The sequence below is a fragment of the Phalangium opilio genome, unplaced genomic scaffold, assembly GCF_054372755.1.
Source record: "Phalangium opilio isolate 3A_F unplaced genomic scaffold, DU_Popi_V2 ptg000037l_1, whole genome shotgun sequence".
Lineage (NCBI taxonomy): Eukaryota > Metazoa > Arthropoda > Arachnida > Opiliones > Phalangiidae > Phalangium > Phalangium opilio.
In genome coordinates this window covers 5,408,504-5,430,063 of record NW_028324160.1, presented here as the reverse complement: position 1 = coordinate 5,430,063, position 21,560 = coordinate 5,408,504, and the positions used below count along the sequence as shown (strand labels likewise).

The window sequence follows — 21,560 nt, the reverse complement described above, 5'->3', positions numbered from 1 at the left end:
TTCTCTTTACCCAGCCCGATACCCGCAAGAGCGCTGTGAAGGCTGGAGAGTTTTTTTTCTCTCTCTCTCTCTTGGTTCCCTGACTTTCACCGTCTCTTTCCCTTTGACCGTCTCTTTATTTTTACGCTTGCGAATGTACTAGCCTAGCGGCGCGAGAGCGCTGTGAAGGAGAGTTTTTTTTTCCTCTCTCTTTTTTTCCTCTTCTCCTTTACATGTGCAAAGCGGGGGAATGCGTGTACAACCATAGCGGCTCGCGTTTTCTCTCCGAATAGCACTGAAATGTTATAGGAATAAATCTCTCGGGTTCCTCTTCTCCGTTACGCGTGCAAAGCGGGGGAATGCCTGTACAAGCCTAGGAATTTCTCTCCCAACGTTTTTTTAATTTTACACGGAATTTTAATTCCGGTAATATTTTTTTTAAAGCGGGGCATTTTTTTTTTACTTTTGCAATATGTATAAATCAAGAGGCGTTAAATATTTTATCCATGTTTTATTTGTCTATATATAATTTTAAATATTTTATCCATGTTTTATTTGTATATATATATAATTTTAAATATTTTATCCATGTTTTATTTGTATATATATATATATATAATTTTAAATAGAAAAAAATTGAAAGGTTAAAGGCCTGTTTGTAAATGAACATCATTTGCTACAGCTATGAGGAAACGCTTTTGCCTAAACCGGTCTAGGACTCCCTCATTGGGGGTACCCGCTCTCCCCTTGAAATAGTCGGTGATAGCGGCATTGAGACTAAAAATAGAAAGAAAAGATATTAGGGATCCATCTTTAAAAAAATAATGCTAATTAACTTACGAGCCCGAGCGAGACGTGTTAACGTAAACCGGCATAGGGTTTCCGGGAGTGGGTGTTATGTCAACGAAGGGTATGAGTCGAGAACTCAACTCCCGGAAGACAACGTCGTCCTCGCGGAGATCAAAACCATGTCCGAGATTCTCCGCGCGAATCCTCACTAAGTCCTTATGGACATCAGCAAGGATCCTATAAAAAAATGTTTGAATATAGCCATTAAAGTTTTAAAAAATATAGAGACTTTACCTGAAGAGGCTGCAATCATTTGGCAGATGTTCATTTACTCTCGGCGGGTTTTCCTGGGGTTGATGTGGGGGTGGCTGACGCTGTTGATGTGGGGGTGGCTGACGCTGTTGCCACTCGTAAAAATTTTGTCTCGGGTCCTCCTCGTCGTCCGTGTATAAAAGAACATCGTCAATATGACTGTACGCCCTATTAAGTTCAAAAGTTAGTCTTTCCACGATTTCAGAAAAAAAAACAGTATGCTCACATGATAATGGTGGATGATGTTCTGGCCGAAGCTAAAGCGAGAATGATTTTAGTATTGGGAAACTCTCCGTATATATAGTATGGAGGGGGCCCGTTGAAACCCAGACACTCTTTACCCCCCCCCCTATAATATACAAAAACGGTTTCTTACCTTTGGGGGCTAGGGGCGGGAAATTGAATAGCCCCCCGAGACGCGGATATTTATGTTATCGAAAAAGCCCTAGATCTACCATCTGTTGGGCGAGCACCCCGTAGGCGACTTTGTCGAGGAACAGTTTCGCCCGACGTATGTCGTGCTCGGTTGCTCTCCGAACGGACGCGGCGTCAATCACGCCGTCAGCATCAACCTCCCCTTCGGATTCCCTGTATATTCGGGCTCTCCTTTTAAAAAACTTTAAGATGGCCGTATTGAGACTGTAAAGAAAAAAGAAATTAGAAATGGTCTTAAAAAAGAAAAAAAGCTATATAACTTACAAGCCGGAATAACAGTTAGCTATGTTTAAGGGCTGTTCCTCGACTAGGGGTGCCCCCTCTAGGGGTTCTACAGGGAATACCATGAAACCCAACAGGGTTTGACCCAGGGCTTCGATAACATAATTTGTCTCGACCGAGTACACTTGTTCGATGGCCGGGCGTACTTCGTTGTTGGCAAGCCATTCTTCTTCCTCGGCCTCCTGACGGATCTGGGCTAAGATCCTGATCAAATTTTATGGAGGAAATATAGCTACTAAAAAATAGGAGAAAACATGGAATGTTTACCGTTGGATGTTGCAATCCAATGGCGTAGGATCTTCATCATCCTCATCCAATTCCTCATCCAATTCCTCATCAGAATTGGGTTCATTCTCCCATTCCTCCTCCCCTCCCTCCTCCCCTCCTTCCACCACCACTTCCTCTAGTTCAGCTAGAGGAAAAGGTTCTTCTTCCAAAGGTTCATCTTGGACAGGTGGGTTTAGGAATTCAAATACCTCATTCCCAAACGGTAAAGGGTTGGGTGCCCTAAATAACAAAAAAACTTATTCTATGGTTTCAGGAGAAAAAACATTATACTCACATGTTGAAAGTTTGGTGCAGGATTTAGTCTTAGTAGTAGTGGTTCGTCAGTGTTTAGGCTGAGAGTGATTTTTGTATTGGGTAAACTGCCGTATTTATAGAACCCATGGAGAAACCGGGGGGGTTCTTTTAGTCTCCGACGCTCTTTCTATATACCCCAATACAAAAACCTTATGATCTTTCCAATATTCAAAAGTTGTTATTGAAGCAAACGAGACCCCAAAATAATAAAAGTCTAGACCCTCTCACAATCCTAAAAAACAAGAATTTGACCCAGACTTCAAATGATTTCTAACGATAATAATAACACCGATTTCCATGTACCCTAGCTTTCAATACATTAATAAATACAAGTCTAGACGCGGTCACATTCCTAAAAAACAGAATTTGACCCAGACTTCAAATGATTTCTACCGATAATAACAACACATTCCTAGCCGATTTCCATGTACCCTAGCTTTCAATACATTAATAAAAACAAGTCTAGACGCGGTCACATTCCTAAAAAACAGAATTTGACCCCGAGTTCAAATGATTTCTAACGATAATAATAACACCGATTTCCATGTACCCTAGCCGCATGCCTTTCAATACATTAATAAAAACAAGTCTAGACCCTCTCACAAGAATTTGACCCCGAGTTCAAATGATTTCTAACGATAATAACACAATCCTAGCCGATTTCTTTGTAGACTAGTTATTGCTGTCCACAATGCTTTAGAAGCGTCTTGTTATGGCCCTATAAATATATATGCCTATCCAGATCAAATGACAAAAATTACGTTTTAAAAAATTTATTTCAATACAAATTTACACCAGGCCAAAAAGATTGACAACGCTTATACGTTTCTTTAAATAAGAAGTTTGAGACATTAATATATTAAATATATTATACGATTGAAAATCAAAACTTATTCCGCGTTCCTTTAATCTACTTTCAAAAGCCATTAATATTTTATACGGTGAAACGTACGAGCCAAAATATGATAGTACACTGTCAAAATTAATATGATCTTCAATTTCTTCGAAAGAAAAGAATTCACCGTAATCTATGTGTAATATTTTATATATGGTAATAAGTTCAGCGCAGATCAAATCCCCAAGTAATAAATACACCTGTTCGTTTGATACAAGCTTTTTCACATGTTCATTAATATATGGCATTAATCGATTTAACTCGCTTGCTTCTGAAGCGTTCAATGTGAAGTCGATACTGTCTCCACCCCTGATATTCGTTTCCAGCTTTAGATTGTTAAAGGTTGCGTGTGCTGATGTCGAAGATAATGGAGTATCGGCTAAAATAGCGTCGTATGATGTGGGTTCTTGGCAACTTGTCCATCCGCTAAGCGGACCAATTTTGGATGCAAAAGCTTGCCAGGTGTCAACATCAAAGCGAAACGTGGACAAATCAGGTTCTTTCTGGCATATTCTAATCTCTATATTGAGATCAGACGTGAATCCGAAAGATAGAAATACTTCTCCCAAATGAAATCTCGAATTGATTTTACGAGGTTTGGCCGGGAGTTTTCGTTTACGAAAATTATCAACTTCCATTCTTATCTTAAAAAAAGCAACCGTTGCTATTATACCAAGCGAGCGCCCAAAACTGTTACGCAAAAATTCTACTTACAATTCAAGCGACCTTCTTATTCGACTGTCAAAATCAAAGTGAGCCCTAACATGGCTTATGTCTTCATTCTTTAGAGGGGGGAGAAAGTGGGTTAGTTCTAGTTTAAGGTTGTCTTCTTTCATATAGGGTAAACATGTCTGGGCAAAGATTTGTTCTTGTTAGAGTTTAGTTTTGGGGAGAGAGGGGAGAAGGGGGTTTAGTTCTAGTTTAAGGTTGGCTTCTTTCATATAGGGTAAACATGTCTGGGCAAAGATTTGTTCTAGTTAGAGTTTAGCTTGGGGGTAGAGAGAGAGGGGGAGTTCTAGTTAGAGTTTAGTTTTGGGGAGAGAGGGGGGGTTCTAGTTAGAGTTTAGTTTTGGGGAGAGAGGGGGGTGGCAGTTCTAGTTAGAGTTTGGTTTTGGGGAGAGAGGGTGGGTTGCAGTTCTAGTTTAAGGTTGGCCTCTTTCATATAGGGTAAACAGGCCTGGACGAAACTGTGTTGGTCGGTTCTTGTTAGAGTACGGGCTCTTTAGAGGGAGAGAGGGGGGATGTATCTAAAAAAGATTACATTTTTGCTTCGTAAAAAGCCGTTACGTACAACATGTGGGGGGAGGAGGGGGGTAAGCTGAGTGTTATGACCTATATAAGGCGATATGTTGAGTATGCAAAACTCATTCTCTACTTCAGAGTTATAAAGTAAAGACGAATAGCATAGTCTCGCTTTTAGAAAAGTTTTACAAAACCTGCCCGGACACGTCTTGATTTGAAAGGTAACGTATTTTTATATTCTTTTTTGTTTTTCATGGGGATAGCATTTAACGTAAGTTTTTTTTTTTACTATAAAAACGCGTAAAGATGGATCAAGAATCTATTTTATTCGAGATCGAGGAATTGGCCGCGTTACGACCATGGCCAATTAAGAAAATTTACGCTTTTTTCTTTAATTTATGTACATTTCTCAAACTTAACCCAGCTACAGTCGGGGAAATTTTACCGCCTTGTTTGTCTAATAGAGGATACGCTATTCTTGAAACATTTACAGACATATTTAAATATATGTTAAGCGTACCGCGTGAACCCGAACAATGCCGCAACGCGGAAGAGTTGGACACACTCTATAATAATGTGCCTTTAGCGTATCGTGATCTATATAGGGCCCGTTTCGAACAAAGAGCGTTAGAAATAAATCAACGCGATATAGACGCTCAAGAATCTATTTTATTAGAGATCGAGTCGTTGGTTGTTTCGCGACCTTGGCCCATTGAGAAAATCTACGCTTTTTTCTTTGATTTATGTACAGTACTCAAACTTAACCCAGCTACAGTCGGGGAAATATTACCGCCATTTTTGTCAAATAGAGGATACGCTATTCTTGAAACATTTACAGACATATTTAAATATATGTTAAGCGTACCGCGTGAGCCTGAACAATGCCGCGACATTAAAGAGTTGGAAACATTCTTTAATAATCTGCCTTTAACGTGTAGTGAGCAATATATGGCTCGTTTCGAAAAAAGGGCGTTTGACATAGGTCAACGCGATATAGACGAAATGCAAGCTGAAAATCTACTCGTTGATGAGCAAGATGAAAACATGATTAAAGCTTTTAACATTTTCGAAAAGGAAGAATCAATTGTGCGGGAATTTGAATCTTCCCTGAACGATCGTATAGCTCGCGACTTTTTAAACAATAATCCAGAGCTGGGTTTCGCCTCTCAAAACGATTTCGCCTCTATAGATTTTTCGGGTCTTAGTAATTTCCCTGACCAATCTGGAGGCGGAGCGAGGGGGGCAGTTATGACGCCAATAGATTCTCTACCTCACTGTGAAATTACGGATCAAAGAGTGCAAATGTACCCTAGATTTAACCTAACGGGTCTCGAAATCACCGTAAGAATAACTAATAATTTGGTTGAAGGCTTAGCCAAGATTGTCCAGGCCGTTCTTAATAGGTTAGCTCCATCTGATATGATTCAGATAACGGCCGAAAGTTTAAGCTTGCCAAACAGGGGCGAGATATCACTCTCATTTCGTAGAGCTGACCAATTGGACTCTAAATCTGTTTTAGATGAGATAGAGTCAGTTTTATACGATGATGAGTTTGAAAGATTCTTTTTGGGACCCATCGTCTTAAAATTTCACGTGGTGAGAATCCCGGTAGAAGGGTTTGGCCGTGCTGCTCCCAAAGGAGTGCGGTCCTTTGATATCTTTTCTCGTGACTCTCGAGGAATTATCAGGATAGTGAACAATGATAATCTGTGTCTAGCGAGAGCGATTTCCGTGGCAATTGCGCATTCGGAACATAAGAAAAACCCGACTAATATCGCGCTTAAAAACAAATTTAAGTCGATTTCGTACACACGAGTGGATAGAGGCGATACGGCCTCTCAACGAGATGCCGCTATAGAGCTTTGCCGCAAAGCTAAAGTTAACCCGAAAGACTGCGGTAAAGTAGAATCTATACAAAAATTTAAAGCCGAATTAGCGCAATATAATATATTAATATATATTTTTAAAAATAATTTGCCCGAGTTGATTTTGGGGGAAATCGACAATGACGACAATAGGCCTCGTTTGATATTAATTAATCAAAATAGACATTACAACGTCGTCACGTCTTTAAGACCTTTGTTCGGGATGGACCATTACTGTGAAAATTGTCTGGTAGGATTTAGAAACAAGAGAGATCATAGTTGCAATCTTTATTGTTACAATTGTTTACGAGATCAAACTTGTACGGGTGCTGACCGAGCGTGTGACAAATGTCTCAAGGTTTTCAAAGGAGATGAATGTTTTAATTATCATAAACAAGATGGTGTAGACGGGAAGAGTATTTGCGCGCAACTATTTCATTGCAAACAATGTTTCACGCAAATAAATTTATTTAAGCGTAAAAATCAGCCCCATACGTGCTGTGAGACCTATTGTTCTGTGTGCAGTAGATACACTCCCAGTCCACACTATTGTTACGTTCAGGTAATTAAAGAAGAACCTCCTAAAGTTCGCCAAGCTAAGAAACAGAAAGTTGTCCCTGATTTGCTTTATATTTTTTATGATTTTGAAGCGATTCAGATATTAGAATCTGAGGAAAAAAAAGGGGCGTTAGTCCACCAGCCTCTCCTTTGCGTATCAGAGATGGTATGCGAAAGTTGTATCGATGTGCCCGAGGCTGGTTTCGTCTGCGGGAAATGTGGGTCACTAGGTCCGAGGCAGAGAGTTTTTGAAGGAGCAAACCCTGTTTCAAATTTTTTAGCTTTTCTAAGAACATTAGCCTCTGTCAAGAAGGTAACTTTATTGGCTCATAATGCTAGCGGATACGATAATCAGTTTCTATTGCGAGAGATTATGGCTCTAGGCGAAGAATTTAAACCTAACTGCATAATTAACGGCACTAAAATTATAAATTTAACTGTCTTTAATTTAAATTTCCTTGACTCTTTCAATTTTATCTCCGTACCACTCTCTAAATTCGCCGCCACTTTCGGCTTAGAAGATGCGGCAAAGGGTTATTTCCCTCATTTTTTATTTAACGTGGTTAAAGATCACGTCTTCGACCTTAATAATCAATTAGCAACAAATTATGTCTTAGAAAACCAAATGCCTCCTCCAGAAGCTTACGGGTCGGAAAATTTAACCTCCAAAAATCTCAAAGAGTTTATGGAGTGGTACGATAAACAAATTGAGGAGAAAAAAGGCTTAGTGGGGTGGCGTAGCGGTTAGCGCTTTCGCCTCGCAGCAAGAGGATCCCGGGTTCGATCCCGGACTGTGGCACCGGGTGAAAATCTGGGAACAAATCCTTCTGCGTAGAGTTTGCAAGTTCTCTCCCCGCTTGTTAAAGGAGTTTTCCTCCGCGGTCTAACCCGGTTTCTCCTTTCCATCAAAACTTGCAGAGGTTAACGGTAATAGTTAGTATAGGGCGCTGTCGGTTAGCTGTGGCATAGGGGCTAGCCACCACCCCTCTATGCATTGTAAAGGGACCCACCTGTAAACAAGCCACAGGCTTAGTGTGGATATCCCTTCATAGGCAAAGCTTAGATTATTATTATTATTATTATTAATTTTCTGGAGGAATTAAAGTTTTATTGCATCAAGGATGTTGTGATATTAAAGTTAGGTTGTCTAGCTTTTAGAAAAATTTTCTTGGACATTGCCCAGGTGGAACCTTTCCAGGTCGCGTGTACTATAGCCGGTTTGTGTAGCTGGGTATACAGGAGACACTTTATGGATAAAGATTCTATAGGCATTATTCCTCATAACCTCTATAGAATGATTGATAATCAGTCACTTGTGGCTATAGAATGGTTATCCTGGTATGCTCACGAAAACGGCGTAAATATACAGTCTGCGTTTAACGGCTCTGAAGCCAAAGTTTTGAAAATGAAAGTGGACGGCCTTTGTGATAAAGATGTTCTAGAGTTTAACGGGTGTTATTTCCATGGTTGCCCCAAATGCTACAAAGGCAACCGTAACCAATCTTTGCAAGGTGATCCTGGTCAAACCTTGAACACCTTGTACGTCAGAACTTTAAAAAAGAAGGAACGAATCGAGAAAGCGGGTTTTAAAGTAATAACGAAGTGGGAATGTGATTGGACTAAAGATAAAACCGATAATCCGGCTATTGGTGTTTTTCTGGAAGCAGAAAACATTAAAGAAAAAGTACGCGAACCTTTAAATCCTCGCGATGCCTTTTTTGGTGGAAGAACGTCGGTACTTAAACTATACCATAAAGTATCCGGCAGCGAGAAAATGCATTACGTTGACGTAACTAGTCTCTATCCTTTCGTCAACAAGAGAAAGAAGCTGCCAGTCGGGCACCCCGAAATTTTACTGGATAATATTCCCGACATTTTCACATTCGATGGATTTCTGAAATGCGAAGTTTTGCCGCCAATTGGCCTCTTTCACCCTGTTTTGCCCACAAGGTTAAACAATAAATTAGTTTTCACTCTTTGCCGGGAGTGTGCCTTGAAACGTTTCCAAGGAGACTGTCGCCATTCCGACGAAGAGCGAAAACTAATCGGCACTTGGGTGATTGATGAACTTCGTGCCGCTGTAAATCGGGGTTATGTTATCCTAAAAAAGATAGAGGCCTGGAAATACAAGGTGCGACAATATAACCCTGAAACTGGCGAGGCCGGCTTGTTTCAAAAATACGTTGATTCGTTCCTTCTTCATAAGCAGACGGCTAGTGGCTACCCCTCGAATTGCGTTACCCCCGAGGAACGTGACAATTATATTAAAAATTTTAAAATTAGAGAGGGGGTACTTTTAGACCCAGTCAAGATTAAAAGAAACGAAGGGTTGCGTAGCGTAGCAAAACTTGCCTTGAATAGTCTTTGGGGTAAATTCGGGGAAAGAGTGAAACCAACCAAAACGGAAATTATCAAAGAACCCCGCAGACTTTACGAACTCTTAAGTAACCCGGATGTTGAAGTAAAAAGCGTTTTAACCATAAATGAAGAAACGCTGCTAGTCAAATGGGTTCCTACGACTGAGGCCGACGTTGTTTTGAAGCATACCAACGTCTCTATAGCCTGCTATACAACGGCCATGGCCCGTCTTTGTTTATTAGAATATCTGGAAATTGTCGGGGATAAATGCTTTTACTACGATACAGATTCTCTTGTGTACATGTCCCCCCTGGGAATACCGCTAATAGAAACTGGTAACTTTCTGGGTGAAATGACCAACGAATTGGAAGGTTATGGTAAAAACGCCTACATTGATACCTTTGTCAGTGGAGGATGCAAAAACTATAGTTATTGGGTAACAGATCCAGACTCTGGCAAAAGGTTCAATACAACCAAAGTCAAAGGGTTTCGTCTTAATGTCTCTAACGAGAAACTAGTCAATCACGAAACTTTAAAAGGATTACTAGGCGTTGATTTAGACAAACCCCTTTTGCCCATAACTGTTCCAATTCCGAGACACATTTCGAGGCTTCCCAATCACACGCTTGTCTCTATAGACACTCACAAAGTTTATAGAGCCACGGTCGATAAAATCCGTATACTAGACAATTTCAAAACAGTCCCCTATGGCTACCAGAACCCAACTTAATTTATTAACTAATTTATTGATTTATTTATTTATTAATTTAAAACTAATTTATTAATTTAAAACTAATTTAAAACTAATTTATTAATTTAAAACTAATTTATTAATTTAAAACTAATTTATTAATTTAAAACTAATTTATTAATTTATTGACTAATTTATTAATTTATTTATTTAAAAGTGTATATTGTATATTTAAAATAAAAAAATTTTAAACTGATTTTGTTCCTTTTTTTCCCGCGCTTCCTGTCATACGCGCTTCCCTGTCATACGCGCTTCCCTGTCATACGCGACACGCGGCGCGTTTCCTTGCTATGCACGACGCGATCATTTCCGCGACACGAAGAAGAAGAAGAAGAAGAAGAAGAAGAAGAAGACGCGCGCGACCCCTATATTAACGTTTGGCCACTTAAAGTTTAATTTATTTAAGCTCGAGAGCTCGGAGAACAATGATTCCCTTTTATCATCCGTGTACCATAACGGTAAATGGACCGAGTGGGGCTGGAAAGACGTTTCTTTGCGAAAGAATCATTAAAAATCATCGGGAAATGTTTGAACCCAATATCGCTGAAATTATTTTCTATTATTCAGAATATCAACCATTTTACGACAGGTTGAAAGGTTTGGTTGTCTTTAAGGAAGGTTTGCCGGATATGAACGAGTACGACGGCTCTCGAAATTGTCTTCTAGTAATAGACGATTTAATGGATCAGAACAAATCAGGTTTGATCGGTTCAATTTTTACCAAGTTTAGTCATCATCGTAATTTAAGCGTGCTATATTTAACTCAAAATCTTTATCATAAATCCAGCGATGCTAGGGACATAAGTTTAAACACAAATTATTTGATACTGTTCAAGCAGGTTAGAGATAAATTGCAAATAAATTATCTAGCTAGACAAATGTACCCGCGTAACCCGAAATTTTTAATGGAGAGTTACATGGACGCTACTGAACAACCTCATTCGTATTTGCTATTAGATTTTAAGCAAAACTGTCCCGAAGATTATAGGGTTAGAACAAACATATTTCCCGATGAGATCATGGTAGTGTACGTGCCCAAAAAGAGATAAATAAGACTCGTATCATACACGAGCATTCATTTGAATTATGAAACGCCGTGCGATTACATCACAGCGAGACGTTCTCGCCCTCTTGAGTAAACTTAAAAAAGGACCTAGACACGCCTTTATAAGATCCGCGGATAAAGGTTTAATAGACGCTATATCAGAATTAGTTTTAAATACGCTACACGGAAACGTGAAATTGAATTTGGGTCAAAGAAGTAGGCTATACAGGTATAAGAATAACCTACGCAAAATAGCTAGTAAAAGAATAGCTTGGAAAAAGAAAAGGGCTATTTTATCGAACCAAAAGGGAGAAGGTCTTTTTTCTTTACTCGTACCGCTTCTTTCCTCGGTTATCGGAGCTTTTAGTTCGTAATGTACCATAAAATGACCTTGGTACCCTTGAATGAACGGCAAATACCGTCTCAACCCGCTATTCAACACGCTGATACTCTAAAGACAGATGTTATGCAAGAATTGAATAGGGAGATGCAAACGGTTTTAAACAACAAATCGTTAGACGATCGCTCCAAATGGATTATGTACCAACAGCTAGTCCAAAGGTACAATAACGTTTCTCGAGAAATCGTGCCGGATCCGACCGAAAAATGGATTGACATGTTCCCCCTCAAATATAAGGGGAGAGCAAAGAAGGTTTTTACTCAGTTGCAATCGCTTGGCGAGACCTTAAGGTGGTCGAAAGAAGGAAGAGTCTTTGTAAACGGACGAGAGATCAAAAATTCTGATATAGCGCAGTTAGTATACCATTACATTACCCCCCTTAAAGAAATACCCGAAGGCTGGAGCGATTTTCATAGCATTGTAAAAGAAATTGAAGGACCAAAAAACGCCGTCTCTCCCGAACCAGTCCCCATCCTTCCCCCTCCTCCTCTCCTTCATCTCACTTCCCCGCCAAAAAGAACGCCCTTAAAGAGACGGCTAAGAAATTACAATAAAGAAAATTCAAGTGGGGCTCGTTACGTTACGAAAAGGAAATCTTCTTCTTCTATAATACCAAAATGGCTGAGCTTCAACCCAACAACACCGAAAAATTAAAAACCATATACTATGATCCTTCTAACCCCGCTTCGTTTTCAGGAATAGACGCTTTACATCGAGCTGTTAAAGATGATGGTATATCGAAAGCGGAAGTAATTTCGTTTTTGGAAAGTTCCACCCCGTATACTTTGCATAAAACGGCTCGTAAAAAGTTTAAGAGACGACAAATTATAGTTCACAATATCGGTGATTTGTACCAAATAGACGTGGTTGACATGCGATCCTTGGCCAAAGATAATGATAACTACACGTTTCTATTGACGTGTATAGATTGTTTTAGTAGAAAACTATGGGTCGTGCCTTTACTACGTAAGACGGGAAAAGAAGTTGTTAGAGCCTTAGCTCTTATATTCAAAGACCAAATACCGATTAGAATAGAAACGGATAAAGGGAAGGAATTTTTGAATTCCTCGGTCAGAAAATTTCTCAAAGAAAAGGGGGTTAAATTCTTTACAACCGAGAATGACGTCCACCACGCCCCCATTGTAGAAAGAGTGAATAGAACGCTAAAGTCTCGTATGTTTAAACTGTTTACCCATCTCCATACTAGAAGGTATATCGACCACCTACGAGATATAGTGTCGGCGTATAACGGCGCTTGGCATAGTACTATTAAGATGACGCCGAATAACGTTAAGCCAACCAATATATTAGAAGTGTATAGAAATATTTACGGGACTGAAAACAAAGGACAGAAAAAACGCCCTCCTCCCCGAATAAAAGTGGGTGATTACGTTAGGGTTAGCAAAGTAAAAATGGTTTTTGAAAAGGGTTACGAAGCCAATTACTCCACCGAAGTTTTCCAAGTTGATTTTATCGGAACTGCCCGTGATCCAGTGATTTACAAGTTAAAGGATCTGGAAGGAAACCCTATAAGTTGCGTGTTCTATCGCGAAGAGGTTCAGAAAACGGTTAAACCTGAAAGGTTCAACATTGAAAAAATTATAAAGCGGCGAAAAAGGCGCGGAAAATTGGAGTTATTAGTATCTTGGGAAGGTTACCCGAAAACCCAAACCTCTTGGGTTCGTGGAGAAGATGTCGAATCAATCGTTTTACCTAACCCTACCAAGTAACGTCAACGGCTCGTTATTTCCCGATAATACCAGGGCGCATTACTGTACCAAGCTACCTAACCCTATTCATTTAAATGGAAAATGGGAAGTGTCTCTAGTAGATATAATGTATACGTCTACTTTTTACAACGTGCCAAGGCCTAAGGAAGAACGTGATGTTAGTTTTCATAACGTTTCCAGATACGGGAGCAAATATACAGTAGGGGAGGTAGTCGATGGAAAGAAAAGAGAGAGAAAAAGTAAAGACGCTAGGCGGGAGACCATAGTTGCGCCCGACGTTCCCCCGGGGTTTTACAAGTCTATAGAACATTTAATAAACGTCATAAATAATTCGTTTGACAAAAATGGCCCATCAACGCGGCTGATTTACGATAACGTAACCGGGCACATTACTATAAACCAACCTGAAAGATTATTGAAACCTTATTTAAAATTCGAAAAACCCATTGCCGAAATTCTCGGATACGATGAAGCTAGCGAATGTATCGGTCGTAGCGAAAGACCCTCTAATTTGAATTACCACGTTCCGGACCAGTTATTTATCTATTTAAATATCGCTAGCGATCAGATTGTAGGCGACCACTCGGTTCCTTTACTACGGATCGTTTCGGTTGATGCCAAGAAACCATACGGGTCTCAAATATTTCAAACCTTTACCAATCCTCATTACGTACCCGTTGGTAAAAATTACTTTGATATCATCGAAGTTAATATAAGGAATAGTTTAGGGGAACCGGCGCCATTTGAATACGGGAGCTTAACGGTTAAACTACACTTGCGATGCCTAAGCCAGACGTCTTAGAACGGAGACAATGTTGCTACAAACAATATTACAATAATCAAGCGGGAACCGGAACCGGAACCGGAAGTTATTATATAGGGACTAACCCTAATTTGAAAGGACATGGGATAGGATCGTTCTTCCAAGGCTTAGCAAGGTTTGTTAGGCCTTTGCTTACAAGCGGTGCCAAATTTCTCGGCAGAAAAGCCGTTAGTACAGGGACCAAAATTTTCAGTGACGTAGTATCGGGCAAGGATATTAAAGAGGCCGCTAAGAAAAGAGTAACGGAAACTTTAGATGATATTAGAACACAGCATGGGGGAGGGGGGAAACGTCGCAGACGTAAAAAACCCTTGAAACGAAAACGGGCTCAAAGTAAAAAAGGTATAAAACGAGCAGCTACCAGGAAAATAAAGCCAGTTCGCCGCCGTATACCCTACAGGTCAAGACGACACGATATATTCTCCTAAACATGTTTCAAGCGACAATATCTGAGCTGGACTTTTTCGAATCTGTCCCGATTCAAACATCGGTAGAATCGGCCAAATATGTTTGCTATCGACCTATTTCGGTTTTGGATGGAGACTCTCAGATTGAATTTTACGTTCCTGGAAATGGTGAAGAATATATTGACGCCTCTCTAACTATGCTTTATGTTCGAGCTAAAATAGTACATACGGACGGTACCGATATCGATGACACAGATAACGTAGCGCCCGTCAACAATTTTTTACATTCGCTCTGGGATACGGTAGAAGTAACCGCCAATGATACGCCTATTTCATCTTCAACCGGAAACTACGCCTTCAAAGCCTATCTAGAAACATTGCTAAACTATGGAGGAGACGCGAAAAAATCTCATTTAACTTCTTCTTTATGGCATAAAGACACGGCTGGGAAAATGGCTTCTGCAACTGAAAACCAGGGGCATCTTGTTAGGAAAGAGCTAGCAAAGGGTTCGAAACAGATTGAAATGTACGGAGCCCTACACGCTGATATGTTTAACGTTTCAAAATTCATACCCAATGGCGTTAGTCTTAGAGTCAGGATGACCCGAAATAAACCAGGCTTTGTTTTGCTCGGAGCTCCTCCCCCCGGTGGCGTATGGTACAAACACGAAATACTCGAAGCAGGTTTATATATTCGTAAAGTGCGAGTAGCCCCTCGAGTAATGCTAGCTTTGGAATCGGCTTGGACTAAAGCCACGGCAAAATATCCATTCACTAGGACAGAAGTGAAAGTTTTTACCATTTCGGCAAATATTCAAAAAACTACTATAGATAACGTATATTTAGGGGTTTTACCAAACAGATTAACAGCGGGTTTAGTAACTCATAACTCGTATAACGGCAAATTGAGTTGGAACCCTTTCGACTTCCAAAACTTTAACGTGAATTATATTAATCCGATTATCGGCTCGGAACAAGTACTAGCTAAGCCTTTGCGACCAAATTTCAAAAAGGGTCTTTACACTAGATCATATTATTCTCTGTTTACCGGATCTGGTACTCATTACAAAGACGATGGTAACGAAATATCTATGAAGGAGTATCCCAAAGGTTATACGCTTTACTGTTTTGATTTGACTCAAGATGGTACCGCGTCAGATATAAATCATTACAACCCTATACGACAAGGACAATTGCGACTTGAACTCGGGTTCGAAGAACCAGTACCCGAAACGCTGAGTTTGATCGTTTATTCAGAATTTCAAAGTTTAATGCACATAGATCATAATAGAACAGTCGTTGTAGATTCGCCATGAACGCTTCAACCATAAGAAGGGTTTTGAGATACACCCGCGGTTTCATGGGCGTATACCCGCGCGATGTTCTACCCAAATATATCCTTCGATACCCGGCTTCCATTGTTATAAATCTAGATAATCACAAAGGAAACGGTAGTCATTGGATTTGTCTCTATATCGATGGGAATAAACAATGTTATTATTTTGATTTATTTGGGTTTGGGTCCCTTGACAGAAGATATTAAAACATTTATGAGAGAAAATTCTACGAAAATAAACTATAATAGGAGGGCTTTGCAGCCCCCAGACAGTTCCGCTTGCGGTATATACTGCGTTGTATACATTATGCACAGAACGAGGAGAAGAAGCACAAACATGTTTTTCAAGAAATTTAAGAGGGATCCGTGGATGAATGACGTCATCATTTCCAACCTCTATAAGAGAACCACGCCCTCCCACTGAATTCTCTTACCCAATCCCGACTCGGTATTAGACCGTGTTATGACGTCAGCCGTTCCAGCCTCTATAAGAGAAACACACACCCCGTGAATTCTCGTATCCAATCCCGACTCGGTTGGTGTTATGACGTCAACCAATCTCTATAAAAGAAGCCCTACGGTCGTTAGAGGATTCATATCTACTCCCGGCTCGGTTTTAAACAGTCACCCACAGACTCGCTGCTAGTTATTATTATGAAGTCCGCCGTTATTGAATTAGAATACCTGAACGGACGCACTCGTAGTGATGGCAGCACGGACATTATCGTGAAAGAATTGGCCATAACAACCATCGAGGCCAAGCCGGCTACCGTTTCCTGGACATTCGCGCCGCCGTACAATAAATCACACGTCTCGATTTCAAAACAACGGCAAAACCAGTGGGTTTCGCGTAATCTGCACCGATTGGACTGGAATGCCGGCTTAACCTCATACGCCAAACTCGACGATTGCCTCGCCGCCGGTCTACAGGGGGTCGACCTAATCTTTTCAAAGGGTGACGAAAAAGTCACCTTTCTCTCTGACCGTCTCAACAGAACGGTTCACGACTTGAACGACTTCAAGTGTCCGAAAGCCACGACCGCGGACATCATTTCTCTTCCCGTACGGTGCTTGTACCCTCACCCCGTCGGTGAGCACCGAACGGCTTGCGCCTTTGACAAGGCTTTAATTTACGCCTTATGGGCGCACTCTAACAAAGCCGAAATTAATATTTCGTGCAATCTAGATATCCTTAATGATATTTACATGTAAAAAAAATGAATAAATGTATTTTTTCCTTTAAAAATGATTTTATTTTTTCAACATACACATATTACAGCTTGAAAACAGATTCTCTGAAGGGGGGAGAACATGTCTGGTCGTGTTATTTGCAGACGAGTGACGTAAACAACATTTGTAAAGGGGGGGTGAGAGGTTCATAGCAGGGATGGCGAACGGGTCTGGGCACGAATTATCTTTAATCTTGGGGGGATCCATTTGGTTCGAATGTCGTAAACAACTTTGTATACAAAGAACGTCTGCGGGGCTGGCTGACAAGTCTGGGCAAAGATTTGTTCTAGTTAGAGTTTAGCTTGGGGGTAGAGAGAGAGGGGGAGTTCTAGTTAGAGTTTAGTTTTGGGGAGAGAGGGGGGTGGCAGTTCTAGTTATAGGTTTAGTTTGGTAGTTAGAGTTTAGCCTGGGGGTAGAGAGAGAGGGGGAGTTCTAGTTAGAGTTTAGTTTTGGGGAGAGAGGGGGGTGGCAGTTCTAGTTATAGGTTTAGTTTGGTGGCATGGGGGTCGGCTCTTGATATATTTTGAGTTTGGTTCTAGTTAAAGTTTAGGGGTGTGGGGGGAAGGCGAACGGGTCTGGGCATGAATTATTATTTTAGCCGCTAGGGGGGTGTTGTACATGTTGAATTATATAAGCAAACGGAAAAGAACGTTGGGTTTCATAACTAGTATGAACACCGAGGCGAAAAGACGTGAAAGTTTCCATCGCTGGAAGGGTCCGTATACAAACCCCCGAGATCTAGCTAGAGACGGATTTTTTTATTTATATACGTATGGTCACGATACCGTAGAGTGTTATTTTTGTCACGGTATATTAAACGATTGGAAAATTCGGGATTCTGAGCACGAAGAACACAAACGTCATTTTCCTAGTTGTCCCTTCATCCGCGGACTTCCAACAAACAACGTACCGATCGAAGACGACAAGGGTCACGACGTACCACCCACCGCCCGCTCTGATTATATGGAGTTTCGCATTCCAAAGTCTGTCATTCAAAAGGCAATTTTGGATACCTACGTCCAAGAAATTTTCAGCGACCCCAAGAACCGCGAGATGTTGAACACGACATGAATTCGGAAGAAGCCCGTTTAAAAACTTTCCAATCGTGGCCGTCGCTTTACGTTGATGCAGGCGAACTAGCGCGAGACGGGTTTTATTTAGGCCGTAGAGATACCTTCAGATGTTTCTTTTGCCATGGTACTCTTCAAGTATGGACAAACTCGGAATCGGTAAACGATAAACATAGACAATTGTACCCAGACTGTCCATACATTTTCGGGCAACAAACGCTAGTCCACACGGACCATACCTTCAGATGTTTCTTTTGCCACGGGACTCTTCAAGTATGGACAACCTCGGAATCGGTACGCGATAAACATAGACAATTGTACCCTGACTGCCCCTTCATTCTTGGAAAACGGACGCTCAATGTGCCTATCGAAGTAGACGTTACTTCGGAAAAAGATGACTATATCTGTCTTATCAAGAAAAGACGAATTTAAAAGACTCTTACAATGGTGAAAAAAAAGGTTACTTTTTGCCCTTTTACCGTAATATATAAAATACCTTACGAGGATCGTTTTAACTATTATTATATCGATAAATTGCATTTTAATGAACGCATCCGTAATATTAATACTTTACTAGAAAAAATACTTTATGTAAAAAAAATAAAACATGGATAAAATATTTAACGCCTCTTGATTTATACATATTGCAAAAGTAAAAAAAAAAAAAATGCCCCGCTTTAAAAAAAATATTACCGGAATTAAAATTCCGTGTAAAATTAAAAAAACGTTGGGATAGAAATTCCTAGGCTTGTACAGGCATTCCCCCGCTTTGCACGCGTAACGGAGAAGAGGAACCCGAGAGATTTATTCCTATAACATTTCAGTGCTATTCGGAGAGAAAACGCGAGCCGCTATGGTTGTACACGCATTCCCCCGCTTTGCACGCGTAACGGTGAAGAGGAAAAAAAGAGAGAGGAAAAAAAAACTCTCCTTCACAGCGCTCTCGCGCCGCTAGGCTAGTACATTCGCAAGCGTAAAAATAAAGAGACGGTCAAAGGGAAAGAGACGGTGAAAGTCAGGGAACCAAGAGAGAGAGAGAGAGAAAAAAAACTCTCCAGCCTTCACAGCGCTCTTGCGGGTATCGGGCTGGGTAAAGAGAAAGTGAAAGTCAGAATAAAAAAAAAAGGGGACTTAGCGCAAAGAGAGAGCATACACTCAAGAACAACCTCCACCCTTCAGGTGGAGGAGGTGAGGGGGAGACACACCAACCCCCCTCCGGGGATGGAGGCATGGGGGCAAAAATTCGTCCCCCCCCCTTCGCGGGTATAAACCATGGGGGAAAAAAATTCATCCCCCCCTGCGCTGCCCGCGGGTATCGAGGCTTACTATTCTCTCTGATTACAAGTAATCGGGTTACATGATCATTATCAATTGGCCGCGCAACACTGAATGCCGGCTTCGTTATTTGAGTGTACATTTTTAAACCCCTCTTATCGATTGGTTATCTTTTTATACACAGAAAATGGCCAGCACGCTCCTAAAATACTCCCCTATTTTTTATAGTCCTAGTCTTTCAGCTGGTTTTTTTCTCTGTTGCTCCTTCGTAAAAAGGGGCTTGTACGTTGGGTAGTGATTTATGTGTCGTAAGTACTCGTTGGTGCTGAGCATATCCGTTAACCAGGCGTGGAAATAGTCATCGCTGGGGGTTCTTGTTTCTTGACGTCACTGCTGAAGGATTGGCCAATGGTGTAGATATCGTTTCCGGTTGCGTGTGCCCAAAAAGATTATTTTGTTGTTTGCTCTCCCCGTTTTCGATGTTGAGGTCTCCGACCTTTCTTGTCACGGTTCAATGGGTGCTGGATTGCGGTGACTTAGGAGTCTATTGCTATTTTTGAATTTGTCCCCGATTTGATTCCTATGTCGGCGTATCATTCCATTTGGCATTTAATTTCGAACTTAATTTTTTTTCGTCTTCGGAGTACATTGTCTCCAACTCGGCCCCCTTCCGTTCTACCTTGCTTCTATACTTTTTGTATAGTTTTGGATATCTCGTCCTTAGTCAAGTAATATGGCTTGTTTGTTGTTGGCAAGGACGAAATCCTGTTTCTCCTTCATTATATTTCACCACAGTACTTCCAATCAATTCCGTTTCTTCCGAAGAGCCGCCAGCTATTCTCTGTATTATCGTCTTGACTGTCCTCACATACCTTTCTGCCAATCTGTTAGATGCACTCAATGAGCGTGGTTTAAGCATTCAAAAAGATTGGCGACCGTTCAATTTTTAGCAGCCTCTATTGACGAATTGAGATTTAATCAGAAACATTCAATTTGAACAAGGATTGTTTTATGCGTTCAAAACTAACCATGAACATACAATTTTGAACAAACTACCGTCATATCCATCAAAACTTAACGCTAGAATTCATTTTTGAACAACTTATATTTACCATTCAAAAATACATCTTTATACCATTCAATTTTAAATAATCGCCTTCTCAAATGAAACGTTCAGTCATGGTCGTTTTGGCGTTCTAATAGGATTGTATTAGTATTCAAACTAGAGCCTTTTAGGTGTTCAAACGTTAGTGTTATTGGTGTTCAAATGAGAGCATTTTTGGCTTTTTAACGAGAGCGTTAAGTGCCTTGACACAGGAGCTTTGTTCTGTTCAAATGAGAGATTTTTGGGCGCTCATGGGAGTTTCCTGGCACACACAGGAGTTTTTCAGGTGTATTGTTAAAACAATTTCAGGTTTACCTCTTATTTAATCACGAAGTAAAAGCACTGGTTTAATCAAAATTTTAATAATATAATTAAACAAGTTATTTTTGTTATATTTAGACGTCCAAAAACATTATATTTTGCCAGTTTTTCTTTACCATTAATTCTTCAGTCGATTTTCGTTTTCGGAAACTAGGCTAGGACGTCGAATTTTTCCATGAACACAGGGACACACAAATTACGAAAATGATAAGAAAAAGGAGGCTATAGCTAAACTTAATTACTTGCTTAACTGACTGATTAATTACATAGTAAACTAAACTTGTTTGGTGATGGTTCTCTCTAACGTAAAGAGTGTTGTAAGGCCATCAAAATCGCCCTCGTTTAAACTTTAAACTCTAGTGCAATCATATTTAAATAGCAAAATGACTTAATCTACACGCTTCCTTAGCGTGAAATTTTGAATGTCAATATTAGCATTCAAATATTAACATATCGTTAACGTGTACAATTAAATACCACTTTATGCGTTAATATTTTATTGACAATGCGTACCACAACAGTGGCACGGTATTGAACGCAAAAACCTTCAATTTCGAATGTAGTTTTTTACAGGTAAGGTATTATCGTGATTTACTCGATCCTATTTTCGATCACGATATTCTTGAATTCCTTGTTTGTGGAGCAAGTTCCGTTATTAGTGACGAATTTGGCATTAGGTTTAACCGTCATGTGCTGTTGCAGGCAATTTATAACAGTTGACGATGCAGCGTTCCTCATAACGTCTGTTTCTATCCTCTTCGAAAATGAGT

At 40.4% G+C, this 21,560-nt stretch overlaps 1 protein-coding gene across 1 annotated transcript; it reads left to right on the top strand.

The window, feature by feature from the left end:
- Positions 1–14,003: 14,003 nt before the first annotated feature.
- On the top strand, positions 14,004–15,769 carry LOC149683477 (uncharacterized protein F54H12.2-like). The gene is made up of 4 exons (XM_089871286.1): positions 14,004–14,161; positions 14,207–14,388; positions 14,487–15,137; positions 15,324–15,769. The coding sequence occupies exons 1-4, from the start codon at positions 14,004–14,006 to the stop codon at positions 15,767–15,769; spliced, it is 1,437 nt and encodes a 478-aa protein (XP_089727412.1).
- The last annotated feature ends 5,791 nt before the right edge of the window (positions 15,770–21,560 follow it).